Here is a 16,720-nt window from a genome sequence, read left to right as displayed (position 1 = left end):
GCCAGCTCTGCCTCTCCACCTTCCTGGAAATCAAGTTTAAAGAGCCGAACGCACATGTTACTGTAAAGATGTTAGACGCCGTCTTGGAAAAACACAAGCCCCCTTTTCCGCCTCAATATCGTCCATTTGGGGAAAGACGAACTCTGTCAGCATGTCACAGTAAACGTCCCCGTTTTTTGTTTTTCTACAAAAATGAAATTGTAATCACAAGATCTTCCATCAAACAGCACCAGACATTAACATTGGGAGGGTCACGTTGATGCTGAATAACTTCATGTGGATGCACTGCCCCCCAAATTCTGAAGTTATGACGATTAACTATTCACAAGCCAAGTAACACACTGCGCTTTAACAATGAAGGAAACGAAAATAAAAGTGAACAACAAAGTGATCAAGAGCTTTAACTTCACAGGCAGAGTGAAGTTGGGCGTTGGTATATCTGCAGTCCTTTTTAGTGTAGCACTGCTTAGTCTGTTACAAAAAAAACAGGCAAGAGAGCAACAGTAGCGATAAAAATCCAGTCAGGTATGTGCATATGCGGATGATATTGCAATTGTATCAGGAGACGTAAACAATCTTTAAAAAATGTATGAAATAATGGAAGCAGAAGGAGCAAAAATTGGACTTACGGTAAACGAAAAAAGACTAAATACATGGTAATGTCCAGTTCAACGGCAAGAACATCACCGGAAGGCCTCTAATAAATGTTATAAAGCCGTCAGGTGCTTCCATTATTTAGGTGTGCTCTTAAACAGCGACGTTAGTTATAGTATCAGACATGTATTAGAGAGAAGGATAAAAAAAGGAAACAGTCTTATTATGCATAGGTATAGGTATTTAAGAATTCTCTAACTACAAGAACAGTCCGGTTCAAAGTGTAATATTCCCCTGTGCAATCAGCTGGTACATATGGCTCATAAATGTATTCGGTGACAGGAGCAGACATGAAAACTAAGGACATTTGAAAGTAAAATCCTACGAAAAATTTATTGGCCCGTGAGAGAAGCAGCAAGCCTGAAATACACTACTGGCCATTAAAATTGCTACATCACGAAGATGACGTGCTACAGACGCGAAATTTAACCGACAGGAAGAAGATGCTGTGATATGCAAATGATTAGTTTTTCAGAGCATTCACGCAAGGCTGGCACCGGTGGTGACACCTACAACGTGCTGACATGACGAAAGTTTCCAACAGGTTTCTCATACACAAACAGCAGCTGACCGGCGTTGCCTGGTGAAACGTTGTTGTGATGCCTCGCGTGAGGAGGAGAAATGCGTACCATCACGTATCCGACTTTGATAAAGGTCGGATTGTAGCCTATCGAGATTACGGTTTATCGTATCGCGACATTGCTGCTCGCGTTGTTCGAGATCCAGTGACTGTAAGCAGAATATGGAATCGGTGGGTTCATGAGGGTAATACGGAACGCCGTGCTGGATCCCAACGGCCTCGTATCACTAGCAGTCGAGACGACAGGCATCTTATCCGCATGTCTGTAACGGATCTTGCAGCCACGTCTCGATCCCTGAGTCAACAGATGGGGACGTTTGCAAGACAACAACCATCTGCACGAATAGTTCGACGACGTTTGCAGCAGCATGGACTGTGAGCTCGGAGACCATGGCTGCGGTTACCCTTGACGCTGCATCACAGACAGGAGCGCCTGCGATGGTGTACTCAACGACGAACCTGGGTGCACGAATGGCAAAACGTCATTTTTTCGGATGAATCCAGGTTCTGTTTACAACATCATGATGGTCGCATCAGTGTTTGGCGACATCGCGGTGAACGCACATTGGAAGCGTGTATTCGTCATCGCCATACTGACGTATCACCCGGCGTGATGGTATGGGGTGCCATTGGTTACACGTCTCGGTCACCTCTTGTTCGCACTGACGGCACTTTGAACAGTGGGCGTTACATTTCAGATGTGTTACGACCCGTGGCTCTACCTTTCATTCGATCCCTGCGAAACCCTACATTTCAGCAGGATAACGCACGACTGCATGTTGCAGGTCCTGTACGGGCCTTTCTGGATATAGAAAATGTTCGACTGCTGCCCTGGCCAGCACATTCTCCAGATCTCTCACCAACTGAAAAAGTCTGGTCAATGGTGGCCGAGTAACTGGCGCGTCACAATACGCCAGTCACTACTCTTGATGAACTGTGGTATCGTGTTGAAGCTGCATGGGCAGCTGTACCTGTACATGCCATCCAAGCTCTGTTTGACTCAATTCCCAGGCGTATCAAGGCCGTTATTACGGCGAGAGGTGGTTGTTCTGGGTACTGATTTCTAAGGATCTATGCACCCAAATTGCGTGAAAATGTAATCACATGTCAGTTCTAGTATAGTATATTTGTCCAATGAATACTCGTTTAACATCTGCATTTCTTCTTGGTGTAACAATTTTAATGGCCAGTAGTCTACAACAGCTTATACAAAGGAAAGATAAAGTGAAATTTAATAAATAACGAAGAAGATGCTGGTTAGGATATGTGGAGAGAATGACAGATGACAAGATGCCCAAACGTGTAATAAAGGCAGGTTGTATTCCACCAGAAGGAAGGCCCAATCAAGAGCAAGATCACTGGACAGTCTTTTGGCTGACCTTACTAAGATAGAGATACGAGGATGGAAGGGAAAACGGAGAAGAGAGATACGTGGAGAAAGATTGTTGAGGTGGCCTTGGGCTATAGGTGATGAATAGGTGATGAAGAGGAGGACACAATGTCAGACAGTATGTCTCTTTTGGGTTAATGGAGTCCTGAGATCAGTAACTGTACAATACATATCCGTGTGGACACACACACACACACACACACACACACATATATATATATATATATATATATATATATATATAAGACAATTTGCCCAATACTGACACCAAGAAATTGTTTTCAACTTGGACACATTTGGTGATATGTGACTGCATGAGTTTTTAGACGAGTGCCTCGAGGTGGTACATATTTCATAATATTTTCATGTAGAAGAAGGTGTAATTACATGAATGACGAACACTAACTTCACTTAACGAAGGTTCATTCAGCTCTTGCACACACAAGAGCGCGGAGCGAACTGCCTCCGGTCAGAACACATACACTATACAGCTGCAGAACATTCCAGTGTAATGATTCTTGCCATTGTGGATAATTCCAGAATGTACTCGAACCGAATACAGAAATTAAAACTGTACAGTCCAGCTGAGTTTTGAACTCACGACCCTCCATGCAACAGTTTAGTATCATAACCACTTCAGCACTGTGCTACTCAGCTTGTTCTGCGACATCGTTACCTCCTTAAGAGAACAGCGTCTCGGTGTTACGTCGTCCTAGTCCGGGAACGAGTCATCGGTCCTGCATACTCCGACTCCCGATGACTGATGCTCTCCCTCGTGGTGATCTTCCTACACCTTCTTTTGCCGCTAGGCTGGCTCTTCGTCACCTTTCCTCTTGTTGCCTGTCGCTGGAGCTTCGAATTTACCCTTGGTTGCAGGATCCTTATAGGGCTTCATTCGAAGGCCGTGGACCGTATCTCTGATCTTTCGTCGTCTTGTGTCGGGGTCGAAATTTTCAACTTCATGAGCAACATCAGACAACTGTCTTACAACCTTATAAGGTCCTAAGTAGCGCCTGAGGACCTTCTCAGAGAGACCAACCTTCCGAACAGGAGTGAAGGTCCAGATGAGGTCATCGGGCTGGTAGACAACAGGGCGGTGGCTTGCGTCATACCTTCAGCCATCGTTTTCTTGAGTCTGCAGCGTGCGGAGTAGATCTAACTGCCAAGCTTCTTCAGCTCTGGTTAACACCTGGCCGATGTAGTCGTCGTCCACGTCATCAGGATGTAACGGAAACACGGTGTCCATCGTCGTCGTCGCCTCACGCCTATGCACCAGGAAAAATGGCGTAAATCCTGTGGTGTCTTGTTTGGCGGTGTTGTAGGCAAACATCATGAAAGGTAGTACCTCATGCCAGTTGGTCTGCTCAACATTGACGAACATTGATAGCATGTCGGCCAAGGTCTCATTAAGGCATTCAGTAAGCCCGTTGGTTTGCGGGTGGTAGGCAGTCATGTGATGAGTAATGTTGCACTGACGGCTTATGTCTGTCACAAGATTCGATCCGTAATTAAGTCAGATAATCAGTGCAAACAATAATCCATCTATTGCCACTACCAGACGTTGGAAATCGTCCGACGAGGTCAATCCCAACGCGCTGGAAAGGCGTTTCGGCTGATGGATTGGTATGAGTCGGCCAGGTGGTTTCTGAGGAACTGCCTTTCTCCACTGGCATTCTCGACAGTGCGACACATAGTGACGGACACTCCTAAATAAACCTGGCCAGGAAAATCTCTTGTGGAGTCTATCGTATGTCTTAAATCCTAAATATCCGGCCTCGAACATCTAAGCGCGTGTGTTTAGGAAACACTGGTAGCCACCTCTTTCCAAGTGGATCAAAGTTTTTCTTGTAAAGTAATCCATTAACTACCTTAAATTGTCCTTTCACATCCTCTGACCGATTTAAGGCAAGCATAATTTGAGATATCTTGGCGTCCTTCTGCTCAGCAGAGAGACCCTGGAGTGCAGCGAGGCAGTCACCATCTTCATCAAAGTCTTGATGGTCTTGCACAGGGTTTCTTGAGAGACAGTCGGCATCTTGGTGTTTTCATCTACTTTTGTACACTATGGTAATGTCATGCTCTCGAAGACGTAGTGCCCACCTGGCGAGTCGTCCTGTTGGGATCCTTAAGACCTGTCAACCAACAAAGTGAATTATGATCTGTAACAACTGTGAATGGCCTTCCATAGAGATACTGTCGAAACTTGCACATGGTCTAGGTCACATCAAGACATCATCTTTCTGTAGTTGAGGAGTTTCTCTAGGCTTTTGTAAGTGTCCTAGAAGCATAGGCTATAACCTTCTCTTTTCCATCCGAAATTCGCACCAGAACAGCACCGATACCATACCCGCTAGCATCTGTATGTAGTTCTGTAGGTGCTCTCTCATCATTCAGACCAAGTCCAGGGTCAGTCATCAGAGCTTTTCGCAGCACATCGAAAGAATCTTGATGAGCACCACACCAGATAAATTTAGCATCGGCTTTTAACAATTCTTGGAGTGGCCTGGCTTTGATACAAAACTCTTTGATTAAAAGATAGTAATAAAAACATAATCCGAGGAAGCTTCTCACATCTCTAATACTTTCAGGAATAGGAAATTCCATTATAGGTCCCACCTTCGCTGGGTCTGGCCGCACACCTTCGTTTGACACAAGGTGTCCAAGTGATTCTTTTGCTCCAAAGAGACACTTTCTTGGATTAAGTTTCAGTCCGCCTTGTTGGAGACACTTAAGAACGGCCCTCAGTGTTTTTATATATTCATCAAATGTCTCTGAGAACACTATAATGTCATCTAAATAAGACACATTGTTCACTTCAGATGCCTTAGAAGATTATCCATCATCCGTTCAAAAGTTGCTAGAGCATTACAGAAACCAAACGGCATTACTTTAAACTCATACAGGCCCTCATGGGTGATGAATGCAGTTTTCTCACGATCAGCCTCATCTACTTCGATTTGCCAGTATCCCGAATAAATGTACATGGTTGGGAAAAACTTAGTCCCCTTCAGACAATCTAGTGTATCGTCAATTCGTGGAAGAGGGTAAACGTCCTTTTTAGTTAACTTATTAAGCTTCCTGTAATCAACACAAGCGCGCCAACTGCCATCCTACTTTCTGACGAGGACCATTGGTGACGACCATGGGCTCTGCAAAGGCTGAATGATATTCTTCATCATTTTCTGTACCTCATCGCAAATTATTCGACGTTCCGTTGCTGACAGACTGTATGCTCTCTGGCTTATTGGTTGATGGTCTCCAGTGCTAATCCGGTGCTTCACCGTCGATTTGTCAAATTTGCTCTTCACCTGTGGATTGAAGCATTCAGAGAACTCTTCAAGAATGGCAAGTAGCTTCTTCTGTTGTTCATTAGTGAGATCTGGTGACAGTCGAGCTAGAAGATCTTGTTTCGTAGTGGTAGGGCTAATTTCGCCCGCAGGCTCGGCATGGGAAGTTTCTATGATGCTCAGCTGTTCTTCAGTTAACGGCTCAGCGTTTGCTATGCACATGCGTCTTGGAAGGATCTGCGTTTCTCGGCGACAGTTAACTATCCACAATTAACGGAACCCGTTCTTAAACGTGACGACAGAGGCTAGGATGACCAAGTTATGACACTTGACAGTTACCTTTCTAGCGCTGACTGCAGGAATGATCACTTCATCCAGCACACACAGTCTCCACACACTCGGATGCGCATCTTCCTGTCCACAGTATATCATCTCGTCTAGCATAATCTTCGAGCGACCACAATCTATAATTGCCTGAGAAGCTTTTTTAAAAGTCCGATCCGAGAATGACGTCATTACTACACTCTTGTAAGACAATGAATTCTAAGGGCTGTGTATGGCCACTTATACCCACATGAATGGTACATCTTCCTGTAGGTTTTACATGTTTCCCATTAGCCACCTTCAGCAGAGACTTTTGCTGTCGACGAATACGGTTTTCTGCAACTGGCGACGGTACTTCTCTGAAATGAATGAATATGATGCTCCACCTCGAGTCCACAAGAACTTGAGCTGGTCGGCCATCCATGAGGATATCGGAGTAGTTTCCTATCATTTTGTAGTGATTGACGGCGGAGGATTTTTCTCTTCTGCGGGCTCACCTCCAAGGAAGGTCGCACCCTTTAGTTTTCCAGGTTGCGGCGCCTAGGTGATCGGCTGGAGCTTCTAAACGGCGATGGAGACCTTGATGGGCGTGTTGGGGAGCGCCCTCTCCAACTGCTAGCTTGCGGCGATGGTGACCTACGTCGTCCTGCACCCACACCTTCTTGTTCATCTTCGTCGTCCCGGAGTTGGCGTGGGCTAAGATCGGTCTGTTGTCTTCCGGCGCGGGCGTCATCAAATATCCGCCGCCTTTCTCGACAATAGCGCACAACTTGCCCCGGTCTTCCGCAGTGGAAACATACTGGTTGGTTATCCTGGGTCCTCCAGACGTGAGTCATCCTTGGTGCCCAAACATGTTCCTCATGTGACAATGTAGGAACATAACTCCGCCTGGGTCTCGACTTTTTCACCGCTTTAAAAGGAAATGAAGGACGAGAGATTGGGTTCATTGTCTGTTCCACATCCTCCCTTATGACCTCTTGAAGCGTCTCGGGTTTTTGCTCGCCGTGCAATACAAGTGCATTCTGAACTTCCTCTCTCACTATCTAACGAAGAACGCTTGTGAAATCAGTTGCTTCCTCCATCACAGACATCGATACGACGTTTGGAAGCCGCTCAAACTTCTTGCATGTAATTCTTTCTTGATGCATTGTCTCGATATACTGGCACCATTTAATGAAGTCGTTTGCTGTCGAAATCTCCTTCAGGAGTAGGGCTTGATACATGTCCTCAGCAACACCCTTCATGGGATGTTCAGCTGTACCTTCCTCCTTCATTCTAGGCATCACTATTGTACACAGCACCGAGACGTCTTGAATGTAGGCTGTTGCAGTTTCTCCTGGACGCTGTGCCCTTCACTTTATCTTCAGCGTTGCACTTGTGTGTCGCCGAAATACTTGCGCAGTTCCGCCTGGAATACTTCCCAGCTTGTGAACTACTCCTCGTTGTTCCCATACCATTGCGTGGCAGTGCCCTCCAAGTAGAAAAATACGTTAGCCAAACACACAGTGTCATCCCATTTGTTAGATTTGACTATACGCTCATATACCTTCAGCCACTTGTTTGGATCTTGGCCATCGTGACCAGAGAACCCGGAAGGATGTCTCACGTGGTGGCAAACAGTTGCTGTCAGCGTGACGTCCTCTTCTTCTGTCTCCGATAGACTGCGATCTGTTGAATATGGCTCGAACTCGGGTTTCTCGCCACGTAAACGGCGGCTCTGTCGTGGCCTGATGGGAGCCACTGTGTCGTCGATAATGTGCGCTAACACAAGGTCCAGTACCCGGCGCCTCCACCAGAATAATCTCATGTAGAAGAAGGTATAATGAGATGAATGACGAACACTAACTTCACTTAACGAAGGTTTATTCAACACTTGCACATACAAGGGTGGGGAGCGAACTGCCTCCGGCCAGAACACATACAGTATATATACAGCTACAGAACATTCCAGTACAATGATTCTTGACATTGTGGATACTTCTAGAATGTACCCGAACCGAATATAGATATTAAAATTGTACTGCACAGGTGAGTTTTGAACTCACGACCCTTCATGCAACAGTTTAGTATCATAACCACTACAACACGGCGCTACTCGCCTTCTTCTGCGACAATATCACAGTGTTAACCGCTCGCGATACGAAATCGTCTTTGAAGCGAAGTTTTGCTCAGCATAACGAAAGCAAATAATAATAATAAACAATACGGTTGCCTGGATACCGATGGTTAATGGGCCAGTACCCGAGATCAAGGAGATGTCACTGAGAACGGTATTCAAACTGAGGAAAAATAGTAATAATCCGTGGAGCGGATACTGAAATGAAATAATAAAATGGAGGAAAAAAAGTAGAGTGCGTTTTCTTTTTGAGATAGGTTCGGAATGGTACCAGTGCGGTGACTGAATAGAACAACCAATTTATCTGTGCTGTTTGGTTTTGCGACGAAGCCCACTTTCATTTGGATGGGTTCGTCAATAAGCAAAATTGGCTCATTTGGGGGGACTGAGGATCCGCATTTCGCGATCGAGGTCTCTCTCCCCTTTACGGATGACTGTGTAGTGTGCAGTGTCCAGTCACGAAATAATCGGTACGATATTCCTTTATGGCACGGCGACTACCGAACGGTACGCCAAGGTTCTGGAAGATAAACTCATCACCAGTATCCAAAGTGACCCTGATTTCGACAAGATGTGGTTCATGCAAGATGGAGCTCGACCACACCGAAACAGGAGAGTGTTTGATGTCCTAGAGGACCACTTACGGGACCGCATTCAGGCTCTGGGGTACCCATAGGCCACAGGCATGGGCCTCGATTGGGCGCCATATTCTCTGGATATGAACTTATGCGACTCCTTTTTGTGGGCTATATCAAAGACAAGGTGTACAGCAATAACCCCAAAACCATTGCTGAGCTGAAAACAGCCATTCAGAATGCCATCGACAGCATCGATGTTCCGATACTTCAGCAAGTGATGCTGAATTTCTCTATTCATTTGCGCCACTTCGTCGACAATGATGGCAGGCATGTCGAACATGTCATATCCCAAATCCGAATATCTGCAGTGACATTTACATGTTGAATAATGTGTGCACGCCGTGGTTTGTAACTAATTTTGAGTTTTTTTTGTGTAGTTCAATGACATTCACTATGTAGATTAACAATGTTGCAATAACTTCATTAAATATCCCATGCAGACTAATTACGAAAATTAATCTTTCAGTTAAATAATTTCTGAGTCTTTACACTCACAAAAATCACTTTCCTGTTTCCTAGTATTTCATTATACAGCAGAATATAACTTTTACCAAAAGGAATTTAATTATGCACTTCACCTACTTCGTGTATACTGAGGTAGGGAGTAGGGACGGACGATTTGATACCTTCACAGATTGCTCAGCACATCACCATATTTATCATTTCTCGATGCCAAAAATCTTAACTGTTGCCTTCGGAACCCTGATTATTCCCAGGCATACATCTCTTCATTTGAAGTAAACTGACAACCATGAATGTCTTTCTTCAGGGCTTCAAAAATATGGAAACCACATGGGGGAGATTGGGACTGCATGGAGGATGTGTGAGGGGCTGCTTTCCATATTTTTGGGTCCCAGGAGAAATACATTCATGGCTGTCAATATGATTTGGACAAAGAAAACCACGCCTGGTTACAATCACGGTTCAGTGGGAAACTGTGAAAATGTTTTCATGAAGGCATTGGACATTTTGTCCCACAGTGAGATAGATATATTACGTTATGGCTATTACTTTCGAAATAATACAGTTTTTTTCACTACTTTCCATGTCTGGTTTTCATTTGACTCCTTATATTTTGTTTATAATTTCTCATGAGTGGAATAAAGATTTCCATATTTTCCCTTAAAATATTCGCAGATTTCAGATTTTCTAAACCCCCTCAAACAGAGATCAGAAAAAATATAAGAGCTTGAATTCACAATTAGTCAATTCATGTCATTATGAGTATCTCCTATCAGCTTCTGTTCTGCTTTAGAACGTGATAGTTTATTTCATATGATGTCTACAGTCCACGTTGCTATTTGTAATGTATTAATTATGTGTGAACAAGTTTTTGCACCTTATTTCTTTTGATTTCACAGCCTTCCACTGGAGTGATGACTAAAGAGAGAGATGAAGGCAACCTTGGTAATCACCGTAGACCTGGACTTGGACCTGGCCATGGCTCTGGCTGTAACTTTGGGCGAGGCCGGGGCGGTGTTCCTGAATTTGGTCGTGGTCGTGGTCGAGGCCGAGGCCGAGGCCGCGGTCGTGCAAAAGATGCCATCTACAGATCTGAACAAATCAGTGGAAGCAGTGTTGGCAGCGGATTGTATGGTGACTCTGCTCCCAGTTCTCCACAGGACACTGGTTTCCTAACCAGTCGGCCAGGTAAACAGACTGATATAAGTGGACTCCAAGAGCTTGTAGAGGGGTTTCATGGCAAAAAAAGGAGCAACATTCGTGCAAACAAAGGCACCAATCAGATCCCATCAACCTTACGTAGTGCTAACAGGTGTGGTGGCCATCTGTCATGGGCGGACATGCGTCGACAGTCACAGCGCTCCAATTCGACTGCGGATGACTCCTCAGAACCAGATGGATCCCAACGAGCCTTTCTCAGTGTCAGCGGTTCTGAAGGAGGCTGGGGTGGTCGAGGCCGTGGCAGGCTTCTGGACACGACAAATATAAGAAAACCTGACAGTTCGAAGAAACCTGCTGAAGATACCAGTGTGTGGAGTGGCCAAGGGCGGGGTGGGATTTTATATGTCCCTGGTGTTAGTTTCCACAGCGGCCCTGGTTCTCCAGGGTGGAAACGTGGTACCAGCAACAAACGAATGCTAAACTCTAGGCATGTTATAGGAGGCCATGCCGCTAATTATGCTGGCCAGTTTTCCCAGTCATTCCAGAGAAAAGAGGTTGTAACTCCCAGTTTAGACAACAAAAACTGCCAAGGGTGGAAGAAAAGCACTAAGTACAAAGAATCCAATAATGAGGCTAAGAATGACAATTTACAACTTATCGAGAGCTTTGAGGAAAGGGTCTCCCACATGCAAGGTAGCTTTGTACCTTATGTCCAGCAAAGTGACAGGGAGAGTGTTAGCAATGTTGAAAACACTGAGGATGTACCACCAGGTGTAACAGAGGGGAACAGACAAGCAAATGACATTGTCTCACCTGCTGAAAGTGATGATGAGAAACTTTTGTATCAGAGGAAGCACAGCAATGTAAATAACATTGAAGAAAGTTTTCAGAAACAGTTGATTGTTACAACTGACAATGCAGTTCCTGCAGACACTGAGAAGTGTGTTGTACCCATCAGTTATTCCACTGAGCAGAAGAGGGGCAGAAGGGAAATCTGTCCTCCACGTGGAGGTCGCTCTCGAGGTATTCTGCTGTTTGGAGCAAGTTTTGGCACAAGTGGGGGTACTTCTGACACGCGAAATGCAGTTGCATGTAAAAATATTTTCCTGTGACTGGACATATGATTTTTCGTTCTAAGACTGATCATAAAGTTATTCAATGAATTCATTGACATTTGAGGCATTAAATTATTTATTTTGATGTTGTACATCATTGCTTCATTGGCTAAGCTGTAAGCACATGGGTAGTCTGTATCAGTATGATTCAGATAGATAACGTTTCATTTTCATCATTTGTATTGTAATTTCATTTAGTCCTAAAAAACAAAATTTAGTTTAATTATATATTATGTTGCATATCTCTTGACGAAAATTGTAAAGTTCCTAAAAATACATTCCTATAAAAATTGCTTTGTTCTCTCGTGTTTTATTTTTGCAGCAGCATATTTCCAGATACTGGGGTAAATACAGCACCATATATGATGGAACAACACATTTTAGTACAGCAGGCTAGAATGAAGGCAAACTGGATTAACCCCTTAAAATATTGATTTAAAAAAAAATATGTTCCAAAAAATAATATTTTTGTATTAATGAGAAACATCCTATAATGAATGACATTACATACAGACAACTGAAGATAGCTTTAAAGCTCAAAATAATGAGTTACAAAATTTCGAAGAGCCCCAATATTAAAATCCCAAGTATACTCACACATCTTGACCAAAAATCCTGAAATCTGAAGTCATTTTTTAGTTTCTTTGAAGCTATGAAATCTAACCATATATTTCACAATGATTTCCTGTGAAGATAAATCTTGGAGCAGCTGGCAGGATCACAGTGGATGTATTTATCACAAAGCATTAATAAGCAATTGTCACTCAACTGATCAGCTGTCCTCACTTTCAGTCTCTAATGAAGTAATATCACACCCTCCCCCTCTCTCTTCCTGAGCTGCTAAATTCTGTTTCAAACTCAGGATCACTGTAGCCATCCTTCTTTGAAAGCATTGCCTAGAGAACAATACAGAAGAGAGTCAGAAAGAATGCTCTTTGTTGCTGAGTGTCCAAAGCTGCACACAGTAAAGATGATAACTAGTGGCAATGATATCAACCAAACCACAACAGCAAGGTTACAAATGTAGCACCGGATACTCTCTGCTTGCTAAACACTTACCAGTGCTGAAATGGATATATTTGGGGGTTTTATTTTTCGAAGGTGTGTTCTTAAGTTGCCCAAGTATGCCCAAGGATTTTAAGTTTTTGTCAAAATAATAAAAATGAGATAACTGGAGATTTTATGTTAAGGGGCTAAAGGCAAGTTTTTTCTAAATGACCTATTGGAAACCATACTAATGTTACATTTACGTTTCATGTGATGAATAATAATATTTATTGTAACTGTACATGTACACCATACATATAGATAATGTTAGCAATTTCAAGCAGAATTTGTATTTGATGAACCTGGCGGCCCTAGATGTACATCTATATCTATGTGACTACTCTGCTACTCACAATAAAGTGCCTGGAAGAGGGTTCAATGAACCACCTTCAAGCTGTCTCTCTACCGCTCCACTCACAAATGGTACGCAGGAAAAACGAGCACTTAAATTGTTCTGTGCGAGCCCTGATTTATTTTATCGTGATGATCATGTCTCCCTATGTAGGTGGGTGCCAACAGAATGTTTTCGCAATCGTTGGAGAAAACTGGTGATTCAAATTTCATGAGAAGATCCCGTTGCAACGAAAAATGCCTTTGTTTTAATGATTGTCACTCCAATTCACATATCACGTCTGTGGCACTATCTCCCCTATTTTGCGATAACACAAAACAAGCTGCCCTTCTTTGTACTTTTTTGATGTCATCCATCAGTCTCACCTGATGCGGATCCCACACCGCACAGCAATACTCCTGAATAGGGCGGACAAGCGTGGTGTAAGCAGTATCTTTGATAGACCTTTGCACCTTCTAAGTGTTCTGCCAATGAATCGCAGTCTTTGGTTTGCTCTACCTACAATATTATCTATGTGATTGTTCCAATTTAGGTTATTTGTAATTGTAATCCCTAAGTATTTAGCTGAATTTACAGCCTTCAGATTTGTGTGACTTATCGCATAATCAAAATTTAGTTGATTTCTTTTAGTACTCATGTGAATAACCTCACACTTTTCCTTATTCAGGGCTGGCCGTTGTGGGCGAGCGGTTCTAGGCACTTCAGTCCGGAACCGCGCTGCTGCTGCGGTCGCAGGTTCGAATCCTGCCTCGGGCATGGATGTGTGTGATTTCCTTAGGTTAGTTAGGTTTAGGTAGTTCTAAGTCTAGGGGACTGATGACCTCAGATGTTAAGTCCCATAGTGCTTAGAGCCTTATTCAGGGTCAACTGCCACTTTTCGCACCATACAGATATCTTATCTAAATCATTTTGCAAGTCGTTTTGATCATCTGATGATGACTTTACAGGACGGTAAATGACAGCATCATCTGCAAACAATCTAAGACGGCTACTTAGATTGTCTCCTATGTCGTTAATACAGGTCAGGAACAATAGAGGGTCTATAACACTTCCTTGGGGAACGCTGGATAATAATTCTGTTTTACTCGATGACTTTCCATCTATTACTATGAACTGTGACCTTTCTGACAGGAAATTACGAATCCAGTCGCACAACTGAGGCGATACTCCGTAGGCACGCAGTTCGGTTACAAGACACTTGTGAGGAATGGTGTCAAAAGCCTTCTGGAAATCTAAAAATATGGAATCAATTTCACATCCCCTGTCGATAGCACTTACTACTTCATGAGTATAAAGAGCTAGCTGTGTTTCACAACAACGATATTTTCTGAAACCGTGCTGACTGTGTCAATAAATCATTAATTAGTTCCAAAATATTCTGAACTCTGCTCATGCTTCAGCAATCGCACTATATGTGTGGGCATAGTATTGTGTATAACAGGAGTGTTTTCTGTGGTTTTGTAAATGGCATCACTCAGAGGCAGAAAGCTCTCTAAAACTGTATCACTCTTAGATAAGCACCATACTGTAGAGATCTGAGCAGGCCACTTCTACAGTGGCAGGGTTGAGGTGAGGTGATGGGTTGTCATCAGAATGTTGGCTGATGGTTGGTCAAGAAAACATTGTTAATAGTCATGCATTTTGTTAGAAAACAAGCTACAGCACTCATATTGTGGTTCCAAATTTGCAATACCACCTTGACATGTGCTGATGTCAGCGAATGCAGCAGTGCTGGTGTAACAAGTGGCCAGCAGCCTGCTGGCAACAGTGCCTGAATGGTAACGCACAGTGTCTGCGGCATATAAAAGGCACAACTAATATGGGTAAAGGAGGAGTTGTTCCATACATTAAGACAAAAAACAAGTGCTAAAACATTTAGACAAGTCGGTTTTGTAGTGATCAACACACAGAAGTCTGTGCACGTGAATTAATACCAAAAAATAGTTAGCTTTTAATTGTAACTTTATAGATCCCCACTGGGAAATTTTGAACTGTTTGAGGAATTTGAATTCCTTACTGTGATATCTATCACACTGCAGCAAACAGTTCAATTAGTAGTGGCTTCAGTGAAGATTTTGTAAAGGATTCTGGAAGGAAAAAGATCTGGAAACCTTATTTGGATCCTACAATTTGGTTTCAGTAATTAGCTTTCCAGCACAAGTGGATAAAGACATTAAGAATCTAATTGATATTGCTTCCTGTGTTGAAGCTCAAAGCTAGAAAATAACTGTTTACCAGTAACAAATGCGCTCCTGACCATGATGCATGGTTAATTTGAGACAAATAACATAGTGCCTTACAGTATGGATAATCATCAGACGAAATCAGTTAGAATAATTAATGACTCCTAGACAAATGTTTTTAAGAATAGTTAACAAGAGATGACTTGGAATTACCTTTATAATGAACCAAATGCTAAATTTAATCTATTGTACGCGGTGCATTCAAGTTCTAAGGCCTCCGATTTTTTTTCTCTGGACTGGAAAGAGATAGAAACATGTGCATTGTTTTAAAATGAGGCTGCATTCATTGTCAATACGTCCCAGAGATGGCAGCACCGTACGGCAGATGGTATTTTACCGCCAGCGGCGAGAATGAGAACTGTTTTAAATACTTAAAATGGCGACGTTTTCCTTACTTGAACAGCGTGCAATCATTCGTTTTCTGAATTTGCGTGGTGTGGAACCAATTGAAATTCATCGACAGTTGAAGGAGACATGTGGTGATGGAGTTATGGTTATGTCTAAAGTACGTTCGTGGGTGCGACAGTTTAATGAAGGCAGAACATCGTGTGACAACAAACCGAAACAACCTCGGGCTCGCACAAGCTGGTCTGACGACATGATCGAGAAAGTGGATAGAATTGTTTAGGGGGGATCGCCGAATGACTGTTGAACAGATCGCCTCCAGAGTTGGCATTTCTGTGGGTTCTGTGCACACAAACCTGCATGACGATCTGAAAATGCGAAAAGTGTCATCCAGGTGGGTGCCACGAATGCTGACGGACGACCACATGGCTGCCCGTGTGGCATGTTGCCAAGCAATGTTGACGCGCAACGACAGCATGAATGTGACTTTCTTTTCGTCGGCTGTGACAATGGATGAGACGTGGATGCCATTTTTCAATCCAGAAACAAAACGTCAGTCAGCTCAATGGAAGCGCACAGATTCACCGCCACCCAAAGAATTTCGGGTAACCGCCAGTGCTGAAAAAATGATGGTGTCTATGTTCTGGGACAGCGAGGGCGTAATCCTTACCCATTGGGTTCCAAAGGGCACTACGGTAACAGGTGCATCCTACGAAAATGTTTTGAAGAACAAATTCGTTCCTGCACTGCAACAAAAACGTCCGGGAAGGGCTGCGCGTGTGCTGTTTCACCAAGACAACGCACCCGCGCATCGAGCTAACGTTACGCAACAGTTTCTTCGTGATAACAACTTTGAAGTGATTCCTCATGCTCCCTACTCACCTGACCTGGCTCCTAGTGACTTTTGGCTTTTTCCAACAATGAAAGACACTCTCCGTGGCCACACATTCACCAGCCGTGCTGCTATTGCCTCAGCGATTTTCCAGTGGTCAAAACAGACTCCTAA

At 43.6% G+C, this 16,720-nt stretch overlaps 1 protein-coding gene across 1 annotated transcript in view; it reads left to right on the top strand.

The window, feature by feature from the left end:
* Positions 1–12,000, top strand: part of LOC126148912 (uncharacterized) — a 71,315-nt gene extending 59,315 nt beyond the window's left edge. The window contains exon 2 of the mRNA XM_049915784.1: positions 10,351–12,000. Coding sequence (XP_049771741.1) covers positions 10,351–11,724 — 1,374 coding nt within the window. The 3' untranslated portion in view covers positions 11,725–12,000. The remainder of the gene's footprint in view (positions 1–10,350) is intronic.
* Positions 12,001–16,720: the final 4,720 nt, after the last annotated feature.

Source organism: Schistocerca cancellata, chromosome 2 (genome assembly GCF_023864275.1).
Source record: "Schistocerca cancellata isolate TAMUIC-IGC-003103 chromosome 2, iqSchCanc2.1, whole genome shotgun sequence".
Classification (NCBI taxonomy): domain Eukaryota; kingdom Metazoa; phylum Arthropoda; class Insecta; order Orthoptera; family Acrididae; genus Schistocerca; species Schistocerca cancellata.
This window is presented reverse-complemented; position numbering and strand designations above follow the sequence as displayed.